The sequence below is a fragment of the Athalia rosae genome, chromosome 3 (assembly GCF_917208135.1).
Source record: "Athalia rosae chromosome 3, iyAthRosa1.1, whole genome shotgun sequence".
Classification (NCBI taxonomy): Eukaryota; Metazoa; Arthropoda; class Insecta; order Hymenoptera; family Athaliidae; genus Athalia; species Athalia rosae.
In genome coordinates this window covers 9,314,059-9,332,986 of record NC_064028.1, presented here as the reverse complement: position 1 = coordinate 9,332,986, position 18,928 = coordinate 9,314,059, and the positions used below count along the sequence as shown (strand labels likewise).

The following is an 18,928-nucleotide window of genomic DNA, read 5'->3' as shown; positions in this document are numbered from 1 at the left end:
GCCGGCTGCTGCAACGGTGCGTTACAGGAAATGTATGTACCATGTCGGTACACATTGTACTCGGACAAAGTGCTTTTGAGAAACATTTTCTACCGCAATTTTTTCAGTTTTTTCAGTTTTTTTCCATTTTTTTTTTCTCCCAGCTATGCATATTTGCGAGACGGAGTACGCATTATTCTCGTAATTTTTTGGCTCGTGACGGTGCGATAGATGACGAAAAATATGTGCGAATAAAAAAAGGTCGTGCGCGTAACTCGTTCGGGGTGTAACGCAGATTCAATTCACATTTGAGGGCATGTTTCGACCTACCGGCATGAAAAATTTTCAAACTACAACGGTGACTCGACCGATCTAGTTTTGCGTCACGTCCTTGTTGGCATTTTGCAACGTCGTCGCACGAATCGACGTATAATTTGAACTTTGTTGGCGCGAACCACGCCACGGTGCGTGATCAACGGTAATCCAGCAGATCCGGCTGTACCACGTAACAAGGCTAATCAGGTCTTCGTACATCGAACTTGAGCAATCTGAAAATCTTCCCACTTCGTACGGAAACACGCTAAGCATGATCTCGTCGAACGAGAACGTGAACGAAGCGGAAAAATGCACCCGACCCTCGGAAAAGTGGCGAGTAGTATTTTTAAAAATATATTTTTGCCATCCGAAATGACCGATACACCATCTTCGACGTTCGGTAGATCGAGTGAAATTTCTGGGTATATTATCGGGCGGAGCGATGATCATCGGCGACTTCAAAGAATCGAAGCCAGCTGAGAAGGTAAATCGAAAACCTTCGGACGATTTCGCCCGGAAAACAAGAACCGGGTGCTCCGGCTTTTGAGTAGCGGCAAAAAAAAAAACCGCGACATCGAAGATGGAAAAATAGGAAGAAAGGAGAAAAGTTAAAGACGTAAAAAACCGATGAAGAAAAAGTCCATGTACCCAAATCTACAGCCAAGACGGAGGAGGACGACTCGAAGGGCAAAAGGAGGGAACAGAGAGCACAAAAGGTTTCCGATTTGCTTCGGCAAGCCAATGCGCCTTTGTTCGTTGGGTTTTTTACGATTACCTCCCGGCCCGTGAAGTACCTCAATTTTCGAGGGATTAATATTTCACGGTCGCGCGGAGGCCGCACGGAATTTTCTTCACGGGCGCCACACCGCTCGACGATTACCGGTAAAACTCGCGCGGCTACGCGTACCGCGGTTGACCGAGACTCCTCGGACTGCTCGAGTGGCTCCCGAACAACGAGGGGTCCGCGTCGGGTCGTTACGCGGACGAGCGGCGCGTTACGGGAACAAGGTTTTTTTTACAGCTGCACCTTTTAGCGGCGTCCGCGAGACCCGGGCGCGACCCCCGGAGCCCGGCGAACTCGAAAAAAAGTATCCGCAGAAAATAGGAGTAATAACCGCGTTAGGTCGTGGGCGGGCGGTAACGAAAATCTCGCAATATTCGTTCCCTATCGCTACAACCTGACGCGTCCCGTCAGTCCATATCCCGAGGGATAAGTCCGCGTGTCCATCATCTCCAACCGGTTAGCCTTTTCCCCCCGCGCGCTTACGAAATTGGTATACCCGGCCGTACGTATACGTATATATGTATGTGGCCACCGCCGGTTTTCGCTTTGACGCCGTTCCGTTCGGCTTTTCGCTCCCCCTCGCATTGTCGTCGTTTGAGGAGGAACCGGCGAGAATGATTCAAAGACGGTACGCGACTCTAAAGGGATCTAGGAACGCCCCGAGCCATCCCTGGAGTACGTGTCTTGACGAGAATGCGTAATTCGTCGTATTCTCGTAGGAAACGGCACGAAGGGGGAGAGGGGGGGGGGGGGGGGGGGTTTAGTCGCAGAAAGGGTGAGTCCGGGGCGTGAGTAGTCTGCGTTTTATTAGCGCGAATTCAACGGTTATACCGTCACGTTTCTGTCTTCCAACCCAACTTTCCATCGCTACTCAAGTATTCGAGTTCCAAAACTGGTTTCAAACTGGGTCCCGCGCCCATACGTAGTATAGCGGACGGCGGAATTACCCCGCGCCACCGTTCGGATTACCGGGAAAACGGAACGATCGTTTCTATAGCTTTTCAAATGTGAATCTCGAACGAACAGCTGTCATTTATCCGTACGTACCAGCTACTCTATTATAGATCACGCGCCCTGCGAACTTCATAACGGAATCACGATTACCGAGCAAATCAGGGGGAGAGAAAATTTCACCGGGGAACTACGATCCGTCGATAGAATTCACATCGAGTCGGAGCTTTTTTTTCCCACGTTATTTCGAGGCGCGAGAACTTTCGCCGTGTGACATTGTTTATATTTATCGGGATCGGCGGTTGAAGTCCTTCAGTCGACCCTTTCAAGCCAGTCGACGGGACGAGGGCCCGAGATTTTTTCGAAGCTCTTATCCATCGGGAGCCCCTAGTCGATTTTCAACGCTCGGGGACGCTATGGAAATCAATGAATCGCGAGAGCTTTCGCGCTGGTCTAGAAGCGAGACCAACTAGCGGGATATCGCGTCGGGCGCAAAAGTTGGTCGCTTTTAATTGCCGAATTTTCTTATCTTCATAATTCTGCGTTTATCGCATCAGGAGCAAGGTTGGCGCGAGTCGAGGAGACGCGGTACAGCGGGTGGTTGGGGGGTTGGGGGGTGTAAAATTTTCAGAGTAAAGTAAAGTAACGGCCAGCGTGAGAGTGTAATTCAGAGTAGTTAGGTATAATTTAAAAAGTTTGTTGGATTAAAAATACGACTATATATAATCCGAACTACGGCTATGCCCGGTTCCTTCCTACGCTACGCGGGCGCGCGGTTGACTTCCCGGGACGCTCCGGACGTCGGTCGGCGTTGAGAGCCCCACTCATCTTTTTGCAACTCGTACCCCCCCCCCCACTCCTCTTCGTTTCTCGTTCTCCTTTTCTTCCCAGCGTGTTTCATTTTATTTCATTTTTTATTTCGTTTTTCTTTTTTTTTTTCTCCTCCTCATTCTTTCTTTTTCCACGCGACACTTCCCAGCGTCTAACTCACAGCGGGGGGAACTTTTCCTTATTTTAATTCATTTATTTAATTTTTCCTCCTTCCTCCGCTTCGTGTTTCATTTTTGCCTCGTCTTCTGCGCTTCTCACTCTCACCCGCGGCGCACGAGAGACCGCCGACAAAGGCGATTTAATAACACAGTTGAATACCGTAGTTGGATCGCAATACTTGCGAAGAAGGGCGAAACGAAGGGCGAACCAAGTTGGGGGCAAAAGGCGAAGGATCCCGCGAGGATTTCGAATCTCTCCGCTGGCGTACGGAGTCCCGCTCTCGTAACGTTGCGTCGGATGAAAAGAAAAGCGGAGTTTCGAGGTTCGGGAATTGTAGTCGTCGCTAACTCGGTTCACCCGCGTATCTCGCGGCTGGTTCGAGTGTCACGCACCGGAAAAGGTAACCGCCGTTTCAAGTTTCGTCAACTTTCGAGAGTCCCGGATTCATTTCCCGAACGGCGAACCCTCCCCCCGTCGCGTCGTCCTCGCCACGTCCTACGCGCTCCCACTTTTGCCTAGAATTTACGTCGGACTCGCGGAACTTTTCAATATCTTCGTTCGTTCCGTACCGCAAAAAGCTCGAAAGTTTGGAGCCCGGAATTTCAACCATTGTCAACGTTTCTCATCGGACTGCACGAAGACGTTACATCCCCGAGGTTTTCTAAAAAATCAAAGAACCGCCTACCGCTCATTTTCGATCACGGGCGGCAACATCGCCCTGGACACCAATCTCCCGACGGTTTTCTTTCTCGGCGGATCCGCTGTCGAGGGTCAGCTGATCAGAGGGATCCCGTCGGACGAGTGCACTCCGTCCGGTCAACGGAATCCGAGCTGTGGAATAATTTCAAAGACTCTCCAACCTCCGATTGAAAGGAGAAAGAAATCGTACAATGGTACGGTATGTTATGTCGTTACCTCATGCGACGTTCGAGCGACGATCTAAAATAAACGAACGGAGTAGATGAAATTCGGCAAACCGAGTCGATTCTTCACGGCGGAATCCACGTATCAATAAAACTATCGCGATGAAATTCTAACGTCTTGGTGGGGGAGAAACCTCTACCGGTCATGTACCTCCGATATTGAGTCGTTCGAGGGTTTGGAAATACGATTCGGAATATCAACAACTGCGAGGGTCGCCGAACACCGCAGAGTATACCACGCAGCGATAACAAAGACGTTGTATAGATAGGTATACATACGATATCCGATGGAAAGGGGCTCGGTGAGATGCGTCCCGACTACCGCGGTAGTTTCGGCCGTGTGTATAAGAAAACGGTATCGAGTAACTCGGCTAATTTACGTAGTTTGCAAATTGATAGTTGCCGAAGGCCACGACGTTACGCAGCGGCGTCTCTTGTTCCTCATCGCTACCAATCTCAAGGGTCGACCCGAGCGTAGCGTTGTATCACGTAACCAGATTTCGGAGGCCGCGATGATTGATACTCACGTTCGAGAGGGTTGGCCCGCCCAGCGGTATTTCGGCTCTCGATACGACTCGAGTCGCCTCTGATTTTTCGCATATTTTTATTTGTTTCATTTCGGAATTGGGTCCGACCGCCACTCTTGACCGACATACGGAGTATCATCGATTTCTTCCCTAACGCCGTACACGTCAGCCGGCGATGATACTACGTCGAACGAGATTTGGCATTTTTTCGCCAAGAGTCGGAGCGAATAGTCGAAATTTTCGATTCTCAATTTTGCGCGAAATTTTCGTTCGAGTCGTTAGAAATTTTCGGCTTTCGGTAATTTCCAGCGAAATCAGCGATAACGATTATCAACGTCGTAAGTCGAGCGCGAACGACGGAAAAGTAACGGCTGTTCGATCGTTCTTTTGTTTCGCGGTGTTCAAAAGAATCGTCGAGTGCTGACCCCCGCGTCACCGCCTCGGTGCCGGTCCGCCTCATCGAAGGTTTCGTCTTCTCTGGCTTGTCTCCAATTAAGGAGGTCAGGAGCGCAACCGACTCCGTTTACCGTACGGTAGCGGTCAGTTCGAAACTTGACCCTGGTCGTCTCTCTCTCGCGCTTGTCTCTTCCCGGTATGCGCGGGGGATCCTCTTTAACGTTGGTTTCGCTAAACTTGTACCGATACCGAGCAATTTGCTATACGTTCGTTGAAGAGCCGCAGAATGTAATTCGAGAAGGAAGGCGAACGACAAATTGCAAACTGTTAATTCCGCCGAGAATTTCCCATTAATTAACGTTCGACAATGAGGAGTGTGTCGGGGAGAGAGAGAAAAAAAACAAAAAAAAACAAAGAAATCGAAGCGATTGTTAGTTGTGGATAGCCCGGTGCGCGGCGCATGTATATAGTCGGAAGGAAGTGGATTTTGTGGGATATCGTTGAATCGTAGAAACCAGGAGACAATTTAGAGATAAAACGAGGTTCGGGGCTTTCACGAAATCCCGTTAATGCTGCGACGTGCCAAACATTTTGCGGCTCCCCCTAAAATTCATCACGTTTCTACTGCAGGCTACCGCCGGCATACCTATATACACACAGTAGCCCCGCAAAATTCGCGATTAAAATTTTTTTCTATATTTCACCCAACGTTATAAAAACTCGAGTTCAACGAAACCATTTTAATTGCTCCTACGGGTATAACACTATCCAGCGAAAATAACTCTGCGAGGAAAATAATTATAGTTTTTTTGGTTTTTTTTTTTTCTTTTTTACGGAAGAATAAAAGAAGAGAGGTGTCACCTAGTCCTTGAAAAATGTGGGAGTGGATTGAAAATTTGCACCCTTATTCTGCTAGCCCGAGTGTTGATTCGGGGCAGGGTAGGGTGGTTGACTTTGCCAAAGATGTCCTTTTGGTCCATTCGGAGCGATCGGACTCTCCGCGTTCGTGCGATTCTCGAGTGACCGGAAGTACTCCGGACGATCGAAAAAAATAATTAGGTGAAAAAGACGAAAACGTTGAAAAAGGGAGAAGAAAAAAAATGGCTACGGAGAGAGGTCAGTGCGGACGCTGGTTCGAGTTGAAGTGGTCGATTGTTGGTAAGAACCAGGAGTGCCGGAGCTACATATATGTATACGGGTAACTACGAGAAGGGGGCGAGGGGGGAGTACTTGTCGAAAAGTTAAATAGTTCTGACGTGTGCGTAGGCTGAACTAACTTTCGAGTGTCTAGCTGTGTAAGGAGAAGTTGAAGTTAGATTAGCCCGAGCGCTCGCTCGCTCGCTCGCTCTTGCCCGCGAATTATATGCCGCGCGGGGTACCTACCTCAACCAGATTGTTCCGTTCCTCTCTTCCGCCCTCGCAGGGCCTCTTTACGCTCCATTCTTTCTTCCTCCCTCTCCACGGATACCTCCACCCCTTCGTCTCCATCTCACGGTCTCGAGCCTCGCTCATTGTGTTTCAACTCGAGAGTACGTGCGACGGTAACTACACTCCCCTCCCTCCTCCCCTCGAGAAGATAATAATTCAATTGAATGGCTCGTCATTGTTGAAATGAATATACACGCGATGTGAAAATGACGGGTATAATTCGGTACCTTGCACCCCGTATAATTCTCTTACACTGTACCCGTATATGCTTGACGGTGTACTTCATAGAATAACTACGTTCTAAAAGGTGTAGTAGAATTTATACAGTAGATAGTCGGAAATAATTTTCCGCACACCTGTGGCTGTCAGTTTAGGGAGTGAGGCAAGGGATGGAGGGAGGGGGGAGGGGGGGGGAGAGAAAAGCACACGAGCAATATTTTTCACCGAGCTTAACTAATTCGGTATAAATAAAATGCTTTACTCCTTTGCGTTTGTGCCGTACGCGGTGTACGAGTTGAGAAAAATTTCTTTCCGTTAAAACTGAAATAAGAGCGATCATTCTCGAGGGATGAACGAGGTTCGTCGTTTGTTCGTTTGTCAGATAAATGGAAACAATTTTTTCGCACATCCCTAAGCAGGATCATTTCACATCGCGGTGTTTTGCTTGCAACGTTCGCGTCTAGAGTTCTCAACTTTCACGGCGTATCGACAAAATTCGATTATTCGATGAAAAATACGCTCCACTTTCAAATTGGAAATTATATTGAATAATGCTAAGCTTCGCCGATAATTGCTTCATCCACGCAGTCCGATACTCGTACACTCCGTACGCAGTGACGATCAATTTTACGCGTTCTCGGAGGACAATAAAAAATCTGGTACATCACCGCCGATGTTTCGCGGGTTCGAATTTTTCCATATTTTATTCTCAGGTCGTAAAAAAAGGGGGTAGGGGAGGGGGGGGGGGAGGGGGAATTGAAAGAATTCATCGTTCGCCATGTAATATTTAAAAACGCATTTACGCCCGATCCCCCCCGCATTCATGTATATTGTATATACATATACACGCGGAACTCGATTTCTCCCCGCTTCGGCTGTGCCCCCTTTTCTACCGAGAGTTGGCTATCGTGTTCTTCGATCGTTATAACACGCAGTACCTGCTCCGCACCCCGGCCCATCATCTCCCGAAGAAAGACGTCGATCGCGTAATCGTACCGCGGTGCCAAATTCTCGGGAACTCGAATTCAGGGGTGGCAGTTCTGAACGAGAATCGAGGAAAGGCTTCGACCGTTCGTTCTCACACCTATCTACATACGTCGTATACCCTGAATACACGCGCGCGAACAAAGACGTATGTACAAACGCGAAGCGAAAATCGAAGCGAAACTCTTCGAACTCTGTATTCGAATTACTCGAGGTGCGCGTCTCCCGTATCTCCGATGAGTCAGCCACAGGTAGGACGACGGGCGATAATAAGCGGTGGACCGACGGTGTCCCTGTTCGAAAGTATCGAAGATCATTCGGATGTCGGCTGCCAGTGATGCCCGGCAAGCAAATTGTCGGGGTTACGTGGGCCGGGCTTTTCAGGATCGCTCGGGTCACGCGTGCACGTCCGAGAGCGAAATATAGACGAGGGTGACGAGGAGAGAGAGAGAGAGAGATAGAGAGCGAGAGAGAGAGAGCGAGAGGCGTAAAAATCTGGCGATGAAATTCGGGAACGGGCACGGCGATTTTTGCGTCGAATCCAAGTTTCGACGAGATCACCGACGGGTGACCGTGACAGAGGCGACGAGGCGTCGCTCCGTCCGGTCCGGTCGTAGCGTGTGTAAGAAAATGAGAATCCAAACCGCGGCCCCCCCCATTACGACGCCGCGTCACGAAACACGGTGAGAAGATCACCCCCGAAGGTATCGACGTCCCATTCGACCCCCTTCTCCGCGCGGGACACGCGTTTATGCGTACCCGAGGAATTCAGCGTCGCATCGTTCGTGATTCGGCGGGTCCGCGAGTAACGAAGAAAGCGAGAAAAATACGCGAAGCGAAAGCACAAAGGTAGGAGGGATCGAAGGGTGAGGACGGGCGACGTGGATCTTAATTAATGACTAGAGCGGAGTGAAAAGGGGGAGGAAGACGATGAATGAGTGAGACGATCTGTAGCGGAGAGTGAGTATAAATTACACGCATATACATTGATACGTGTATACTCATTTATACAATATCTGACGCGCGGATGAATATCGAGTGCGAAGAGCCGAATGGTGTAACGCCATCCTCACGGCGAGCAGGTGCGAGTTTCACCAGACGTAGTCCCGAACTCGGGCTTCGGAGGGACAATTTTATTAATTAGTCGCAAGGGTTGGTTCGCCCCTTAATTTACACGTGCGCCGTTGCTCCGGCGAACCCCCATAAGGCGAAGGGAACTAGCCAACTGACGAGATGCCGAGCAATGCCGAGTAAAATAGGGTAGCCGTATTACGACTGGTACTACCGGCTTACTTGTACTTCGACGTTTTTCGGTAGTGAACGGGAATTTCGAGTATATTTATATTTATGTATATGTACTTCACACGGGATTGCATTATATTTGTACATGCGGAGTAGTCACAGTGTACAGTCCGTGACTCGCAACTACTCATATTATCGAACGTTCGCGCGACAGGCCCTTCGAATTACATGTGTATAATGGGCGCTATAAACTTGGACCCTTGTTGAAATTTTATACAGTGCTTCTTGATAACAATGTTTCAGGATTTTGGCTCATTCGATCCGCAGGATCCGACGAATGATCTTAATTGAATAAAAAAATTTGTCAAAGCTTTCATATTCTCCGCAATGCACGTACGGTGGATAAATTGGAACGACGGCGATCGATTGAAAATGATCGTTCCGACGTAAAGTCGCTAGATTTTTTTCGTCTCGTCAGTTACCGATATTTCTGATCTTTTTTTTTTTTTTTTTTTTCTCTATTTATTTATTTTCATTGTACATTTTCGTTCAGAGTTACCAACACCGGTTCGTACCACGTAGTTACCTCGCGCATGTGTACAAATTGAAAGCCGTAGAGAATCGGATGTAATCGTTACATGCCAACCGGTCGTTATGCAGATTTTCGGAGCACTCGCATGAAATCGTGGCTACTGAAACGATCGTGGAACGGCAATGATTTCCTGGTGGTAATGCTAGGCTGACACGTTTACTACCTCAGTAAGGAGGCGGGGGGAGGGAGAAAAAAATTGGAGAAATTACAGCCGAACCAGAAAAGGGAGGAAGTATCAGAGATAATCCATGACACGAAAATTGCTGACGTCCTTCGCTCGGCGTACATCTGGCTCGGAAGACAACTCGATATTCGTTCAATGGCGTATAAATGACCGGTAACGCGTTGATGATAACAAATCGAATGAATAACGTCGGCACGAACGAATATTTCGGATTGACGATCAATTAAGGGTTGTTCATTGATCGCTGTACGGCTGACGCGATCATTTTTCACAGTGTCCTTTTCAGCGTGTTAATTTTAACATCAATTTCTCACCCATCTCGCGAATCCGATGCACAGGGGTACTTACGCATATATGTGTACGCGTGTACGGTATAGATACACGTACGTACACGTAGGTAAAAGTGAGCGTCGGAGTTACGTCGTTGCAGAGACATGACGTCGGGAGAGCGATAGGTATAACCGTAGGGTCTGTATATACCTATATACGTCGTAACGCAATTATATTGAATTATTAATAATAGCCCATGATACGTCGTTAATAACGACCTAATTAAATCAGTTCGAGCACGTGGTAACCGATTTGCGGAAGCGTGACAAAACTTTAAAATCGATAACCATCGTCGCTGTACACGTATTATATATACATATGTCTGTCCCGCGCGATTTTAGCTCTCCGCCCCACGTTCGTCATTTCTCATCGCGTCTGCGTTACCGTGCGAATATTCGCGAAAAAAAAGTAAAAAAAAAATTCTGTGTACCAACAAATAAACGCAACCGAAATTGATTAAAACGTATATTATAATAACGCGCCCATCACACAACGTCTATCGTACCTCCGGTGTAATTTGATAACGTCACACTTTGTTGATATCGAGGTCGTTAGCTGTACTCTCTCTCTCCACTTCTCTCAGTCACACACACACAGGTGTGCCCGTGGATGCAAATACGTTTGGCGAGATCGCAAGTGGCGGAGTTGGACGGAACGCGATGAGAAATAGGTTGGTATCGATGGAAAATTTTCAGCAACGACACGGCAAAGGTGGTGATCGTATACACGTGAATTTCCACCAGGGATATTTGACGTCAACCTATTTCCCATCGCGTTCCGTCCAACTCCGCCACTTCTGATCTCGCCGTGTGTACATACCGCACGTGAGATGATGTACACATACATATACGCAGATAATAAGCGTACACATACGCGACGCAACTTGACATCGAAAAAGTTGATAGCGAAGAGGTTTCTCGACCTCAAAAAATTCATTTCTACACTACGTGGCGCTTGACGAAAGCATCGGAAAATCCAGCTGTGTGATCTATGTGCAGTATAAAGTGCAACTGTCTATTACATTACGGTGAAATGGAAGAGTTTGGAGAAGCTTTATGCGGAGTATGGGTACAAAAGGTTGCATTCCATAAACGCATTCCACTTGGAATTTATGGCAGTTGGAGAGACCCGGCGATAAAATAACACTTCCTATTCAAATCGGCGAATTAACGGTGGTAGCTCGCGCGACGATTTTTTATCCCATTTTATTTCACCTATTTTTTGTTCTGTCACAGTTTCCGGGTGAAACTCTGAATTATCGTCGATACGAATTCGAGTATCCCGTCGCTGTCCTCCGCTGAGCGTCCAATCGGAAAGCGTGATTTGAGCGTTCATATACATCCGCTAAACGATCGCCACTCTATCAATTTTATAATATACGCACACATATACATTCATTGAACGAGTTTCGCTGAATATTCTTCAGCGCAGACGATATTGTTCATTTCACGAGAAACGTAATTAAAGTTTAGCGATGAAATATCATTTTCTAATTGTGAGTCTATAAGGTACGGCGTGTTTTAATGCCAAAAACTGTGGAATTTCTGGAAAATTTCCTTTGAAATTTTCACCGAATAATTTTCAAAGAGAGTAGAAAACTTTGAGAGAATTAAGTTGATTCCAAAGAGAAAATCTGCCCGTGGATTCTACGAAAATTCCAACGTGGTTCACACAATTAATGAGTTGTTGGATACTTATTCTACTTTATGAAATATTGTTGTCAAAAGGGTTTCGAGCGGTGTACCGTAATGATAAAAATAATTCAAACAGAAAAAAAAACAAATAAAAAAAAAACAAAAAAACATGGATAAATAGTTAGCAGTAATTCGTTCAGCTGTATAAAAGCTCGGAGTGTCGAGGGGGCGGCAATTTCCCGAGTGACCACATCGCGCGCCGGTTAATTATCCTCTCTTCAACCGGGTGAGTGGTAGAAAAAAAAAAAAAAAAAAAAAGGAAGAGGAAAGAAAAAAAAAAACACGGGAAAAAAGAAAGTCGACTAGACAGACGTGAGAAATGGCGAGTGGGGGGGTAAAGAAAGAAGAGAATGACGAGTGTGAAACGGTACTGACCTTGAACCGGAGCGTAAATATTGAGGTAGAGGCAGTCCTCGCTCTGATTTTGAAGGTAGGGCAGTAGCCTTCTGAGGTACTCTAAACGTCCCTTGGGTATTTTTTCACTTAGTTCGGGTAGTTTTTGCGGACAAACGGGTCCGAATTTGTCGGCAACTTTGACCCCGTGCCAAAGGGCGCCGCTAACCGGCGGCATGAAGCGCAGCGAACCGATCGGTGGCGAGGCGTACGGCACCCCCCTGAAAACCTCAACGCTTTCGAGATAACGTTCCAAGGTCACAATCACTCCCGAAAGCTCGCCGTACTTTGTCCTTACTATGCGCGAGCTCAATTCGCCACTCGATATTAAAAACAGAGTGAAAAATATTAGCAAATAAAACATCCAGACCAGGCAGGAATTGCACCTCCTCATTAACACGTTCATGTTTTCTATTATCATTATCGATTATCGATTAACTGCTGGACAACATGCGCCACGGGAGCGCCCGGAATACCGACATTTTATTTGTTTCAGGTTCTTTATTTCCCCTACACGTGTCACGTCGGCTTCCAAACCTGAATTTATATCCTCGGAAGCTCATGCGCTAGTTCCTGGCTGATAATCCATTTACACTGTATTTTTTTTTTTTTATGCACGTTTTTGTTTTTTTCTCTTTCTTTCTTCTCCTTCGGGGCGGGACCGTCAAAAACAGGCGGCGGATAGTTTGTAGCTAAAAGTTAGGCGGGTGGTGCGGTACATTATCAAGTCAGCGTTTTGAAAGGCAAATAGCCAAAGTTTAGTCGGTCGCGAGATGCCCATGCCGGTGAGGGACGGTAAAGAGGGTGGCACAGTTTGCTTGGCGAAATCCCAGATAGCGGTTTAAGCGAAAATTAGGTTCGCCCACCGACCAAGAACGGGCAAACGTCGCGACGCCGACGTACATCTGCATGCCCACTTTATATTAACGTCTACAGTTTCCTCAGGATCTCTAATTCCTCAACCGAGATACTAATTCGGACAAATTTATCACGGCAGCCGGATATCACCGAGGATCTTCTCTTTCACCCCTTGATATGAAACTTGATGAATTTTACGCTCGTTATCTTTATTCATCGACCATCCGATCGATCCCGTACGTAAATCGGCTTTTTCACAGCGATATATGTTTTTTTTTTTTTTAGATTTTTCTTTCACTGATTTTTATTTTCCAACAATCGATTCACCTGTTTTCATTCACACGCGGTTTATCACGAGTTTCTATTCGTGAAGTTTTAATCAATTTCTTTTTTTCAAGTAACCTATTTTTTTCGTTTTTTTTTTGTTTTATTCAATTTTATTTCATTTCAGTTTTGTCACAGAAACACAATCTCGTTTTTTATCGCGTGTTTAAAGTTGCGATAAACGTAGAAAGCGCCGGCCTTTAGTATCTTGAAGAATAATCCGACCTTGGGATACTTGCTTTGTTTTTTCATTTTCACCAATTTTGGCATAACGACAGCCGGTCCCCGACACTATTATCATGTCAATTTTTTTTCACCCGATGGATGTTACATCGCACACGATTCAAATGTGAAAATAAACGATTGCCGGTGCTCGAAGAGCGCGCGTTTCACGAATGTGACGAAAAAAACATCTGCACTCACTTGAGAGAGGAAAAAAGAATTTTTTCAACAATAAAAAAGAAAAAGAAAAAGAAACGAAGACACAACGGCCGAATAAAGCCACCGATCCTTCTCGTGCGAAAAAACTTTTAAAAAGTTACCGAGTTATCGAGTTCCACGGACCTCGGCGATACCCTCAAAGCAAAGAAATACAGAAACAAAATTCAACGAAGAAAGTGGACACGCGTGACGTGTGTCGAAAGCGCGATAAGATTTCACTCGATCATCGAGGCCTCCTTTATTTTACACATCATCTCTCGTTCCCGGATAATTTTTTGCTCACGTTGATAATTGACGAGGGTGAAAAAGATTACGATGTCCTGCGGTATCTTCTGCTGTGCGACCTTGAAAACGTAGCGGAGTACACCTTCGTAATTAAATTTAAGTTCGGCAGATGGTAGGAAGAAAATTTTATTATCCTTTCAAAGTTATCCCTCGCTCATCGACGCTGTTGTGGGTGAAAGCTGGTTTCGGGGGTGTGTTGGCGGGGCACACCTTTCGCACAACGGCGAAGAATATTTTTGGAACACCGAACGCGCCGAATGTTTACGATCTTCCGATCCGGCGGTGATAATCTCATACATTCACTGTAACGAGATGATAACGAAGAAGATACGCGAAAAGGGATTGATGCTTATTTATTTTACGTCAGCAATTTATTCACTCGGTAAAACGGATCCTCCGCTCGCTCATAAGGGGAAAAAAAACATATCGCATTATTCACCTGGGTTTTTTCATCGATAAAAATCGTTCGTCGTATTTTCTGTCTTAATCCTTATTCGTCGCACATCTTTCAATCGCATGTACTTTATTCGACTAACGTGCGGCAATGTAAAACGTCAGCGTTGATGCACTTGCACTATTATTTACGAGCGATGAACGTGGTCACGTGACGAGAGTAATCGTGGTCCTCGCGACGCATCGTCCGACGAAATTCGTCACGTTGCAATTTTTGATTTCGTGATTTTCTTCGATGGAGAAAAACGGAAAGAAAAACTTATCACTTGCGACGAAACGTCATCCCTGTTGTATATTCTTGCGTGCGGCTGTGAACGAAAATTTAGATTTTCAAACAACTGTCGACGAAGAACTCATGCACTTCTAACGTCAGCGCGCGAAATTCAACGCGCTTCAACTTCGATCACGGTTGATTCCTGCGGGGGACAACTTCGAGGAAGATGATTCAACGCTCGTGTCAACGACGCGGGACCATCGCCACGTTGAGAGTGAAAATAACTGGTCGCATCGGCGTCAAAAAACTTCTTTATGCTCGTTGGAGAGAAGAGAACGAATTAGTGGAAAGAATATAAAAAATGGAAAAAAAAACAAAAATCAAATTAAGTGTAAGAAAATTGCAATCGAGAGCGTGACCGTCGTTGGAAGAACGAGGGGAACGTGACGATCTATAATCCAGGTAACGATGATATCGTGTTGCGGAGTTTCATACACGGTGAATTTTATCCGAAATCGCGAGATGCTGATATTACGAGAGTCCTGGACCACCACTCCGGGTTCGACGTGGCTGTTGGTTCGACCCCCGACAAACTGGCGTCAGGCGAAAGCTTTACCGTCAGCTGCGCCGGCGCCGAGCAAGCCTCGCCGAAGGGTGGAAGTTGAGAACGGTCGATACGTCAGGGGCAGAGGGTGAGATGGGGGCTGAAATTACAGGGTGGAACTTGGTTCGAGTCTGGGATTGGAAACTCGAAACGTAGACGCGGACTTTTCTTTAACATTTTTTTTTCATTTTTCGTTTTCAGTTTTCATGTGGTTTTTATTTATTTTTTTTTTTTTTTCCACCCCCATTGTGATTCGGAAATATACCCGGAATCTCGAAAAGCTCGTACACTTACTCCGAGAATAAAAGCCTCGAACCTCACGCACGCGAAACGCGAGGAAAGGCTCATCTGCTAACTCTATATTTGGATACGATTATCTCGTGGAACCGATTCCCGACCTTGGAACGCTTGAAATTTGAGATTTAGTTGCACGGATGGAGCTTTGAAAAACGTTTTACGCTTCTGAATAGCTCCTCATGCCAAAGAATAATCACACACCTTATCGTCCGATGCGTGATTATAATAACAATTAGAACTTTGCAATATTTCGCTCCGAACAGAAAGCCCATCATTCCTTGAGGATTGCAGTATGAAATTGACATGTTTTCAAAAAAATTTGCGATTTCGAAAACTCGTCACTCGAGATCCTTCGTTATCCACACGGAGCTTTCCAGAACCCTCGAAAACAGTAAAAAGCTCCAGCAGACGATGAACAAGTAATCACACGCCGTAGCGTCTTATATATGATAAAACTAAAAATTAGAGTTTGACACTTTTTGCTTTTATATTGCGAAGAAACTCATCAACTGTTTCGCGATCTGAAAGTCTTTGAGGTCTGGACTGCGAAGCATTCGATAGCTTACTCAAATTTCAAAAAGTTTGCGCTTCTAAACAAAAAAAAAAAAAAAAAAAAATTATAATTTTATACTCGAGCGTTGAATTAGGAGATGCTTGATGTCCAGTCATGCATTTTTCGTGCTGACTGAATCTAAGAAGCTACTTTGTCATCTACGATCTGATTACATTTATGATGAATATTATTTATAGGATCAATGTTGGTATATACGTATACTTCAGGTATCCACTTCACGTATGCCTTGATAAAGGCGTTTTTCGCTAGAGATGCAGATTTCATGCCAGAATATGACAGTGTATAGGTGTGTATTGGAATATATGCAAAAAACATAAAAATTGTGATTAAAAAATAAAAAAAAAAGAAAGAAAAAAAAAAAAATCGCCACGTCGTAGCCATGCATTTTGAATTCACCATTATAGCGAGGAAAATATGCAGAAAAGGTGTCTGAGCTCTCTCTCTCAGGAAATTTTTCACCGTAGGAATAGTTTTCCATAGAGAAATAGCAGGAGGTATTCGCTTTTCTCAAGCAAGATGCCCTCGGAAGGTGCTTATACGGCTAGAAGCCGCAGGTTTACGACCTCGCTGGTATAACTATTACGAGCATCGCGTGATTAGAGAACGAGAGGATAAGGGCTCCGCAACTGTATAGTGTTGATCGTTTATTTTTCGTCGTTGCACTTGACGCGTTGTACATATTCTTGAGAAGCCCGCTATATACCTACACGGTGTGTACAACTCGAAGTCCATGACCGTGCGACACGAGGATTTTTCATCGCGATATTTTCAAAAAGGTTTGTATCAAATTGAATCGAAGCTTTATGCATTTGAAATCGCGATTCCTTATTTTGGTCTAACACGTCTAACTTCGAGCCCTAAGAATTTATACGGTGTATTTTGTAAAATCTTGGCGTAAAATAATTTTTCATTCGGCCGTTACAATGGCGTGAACCCATCGAACGTGAGAGACCCACTACGATACGAAGACGTATAAATTCTGTACGTGGAAAATACATATTCTTAAGGTACAGTTTACTGTAATATATTCGCTTACGTCGCTGTACAGCGACGGTGGTAGCGTACCGAACACGAATATATTGTATATCTTGTGGTAACTATCAAACAACATGAGAGCGAATGAATTTAATAGTTAAAGCTGCTGCGACTGCAGGCTGCATTTGTTGTTTTTACTCAACGATACGGAAGGAAATTCACATTATTCATGCCTCAAGAATTAACTATATAATGTACAGCAGTCAAAGATGGTTCTTGAATCAAGTTTACGATCTTTCGGAGACGTTGTTAAAGTTTCAAACAATTGAAACACGGCACACATTACGTTCAACGACTTCCAACCTTTCCCCCCCCCCCCCCCCCCCCCATCTTGTTAATTTTTCCACATTCCGATTGAAACATTATACGGGATGACCTCCGATATTTTACCACCAGCATCGCGATTTTTTTGGTAACCACATTTCACGTGGAATCGAGGAAATAAATGGACGAGATAAAAAAAAATCAATTCACGCCGGTGAGGCTTATTACGTCGGCGTCAATTCGGCATTTTCACATACGGTGTGTACGGGCACTACGCGACGACCACATCGCAGGTCGAATTCTCGGGGAGTTGAAGAGTCCCGTGTTATAATAAAATGCCGGAGATTCGGTAAACAACTGCCAATAATTCGTTTATTCTCGGGAAATGGGAATTTGCAGTTGCAAATTTACGACACAAATCACAGGCAAATAAAAGTTAATTGGCGATGAAAAATGAGCCGTTTCCCCCGTACCTCGTACCCCCCCGAACCGTTGACAAAGGATTTCATTGTCACCGCTTGTTCACCGAGCGAGAGGTTACGAAGACAAGAATTTTTGTTTACCCCGATGATACCGCGGGTCGGCAATTATTTCGCCGATTTTTCCCCATATCTGCAGCGCCGCAGCTATATATATGTATGTATATATATATATATATATACCGGCTGGATACTGCACAAAATGGATACATGGCGAATGATAATGAATTATCCGGTGAAAGAGCGAGGAGAATTTCATATTCCGTTCTCTTTTGTTTTGGATTTGTAAAGGTTCGTAATTATGATTTACCGCACATACGCCAACGGCAAGGATAAGAGTTGATTCAAATCGTTGAAACAAATTCATCTTTGTTAAACGACTTACGAATTCCCATTAACGCCCTTTGAAAACATGAAGGGAAATGAATTTATTACCTCTGCACAATTAACGCTGCAGACTGCAGATGTGATAGAGAGAAAAAAAAAAAAGAAAAAAAGAAAGGAAGAAGGAAAAGAGGGAAAGGAAAATGTATTGACCCGATAAAATGCACGGAAGAATTAGCTACGAAAAATAGTCCTTCACCACCAACGTCGACGCAACCGTACGTGTATAGTCGTACTATACACCGGCTAGAGAATGTATGTGCCTAGCCCTGAAAGAAAATAGTTGCAATTTCGCCGGTAATGCCTAGTGCATTTTTCACGGAGTCTGTAGTAATTACTTGTCTCCTCCTCGCCTACTTTCGACTCCAGCTTACTTGCCCCGATCCACACTCCCCACCCTATAGCCGGGAAATTAAAAACTTTGCCTTGGCCAACTTTTTTTTAATGACTCGCTGATCGATATATCTACGAGAAGCTCTCCTATGCCGCGCGTGCATGATCCCTATCAACGATTAAACTCGCAGGTAGTTTAAAGAGGAGAGCTCAGGTATATCAGATTCGCGATAACTGCAGATTTTCGAATTCGACTCTTTTTTTTTTTGCAATTTTGTTTCCGACGCTCCATGGAAAATTCGTAACCGCTGAATTTGTTTCTACCGAAAGTTAAAATGTCGACCGAGACAAAACGAGACTCGAAAAAAGTCTGAAATTTTTTTTTCAGAAAGTTTGGAAAAATTTTAAATTGGAGCGACATCCGCGCTATTTTGTCTCCTCTCAACAGCCTC

The 18,928-nt window shown here is 45.3% G+C and overlaps 1 protein-coding gene across 1 annotated transcript in view; it reads right to left on the bottom strand.

Moving 5' to 3' along the window:
- LOC105683330 (neuroligin-4, Y-linked-like) overlaps nt 1–15,088 on the bottom strand; it is a 211,845-nt gene extending 196,757 nt beyond the window's left edge. Inside the window, exon 1 of the mRNA XM_048651547.1 lies at nt 11,914–15,088. Within this exon, the coding sequence (XP_048507504.1) occupies nt 11,914–12,352 (439 nt within the window). The 5' untranslated portion in view covers nt 12,353–15,088. The remainder of the gene's footprint in view (nt 1–11,913) is intronic.
- Between the last annotated feature and the right edge of the window lie 3,840 nt (nt 15,089–18,928).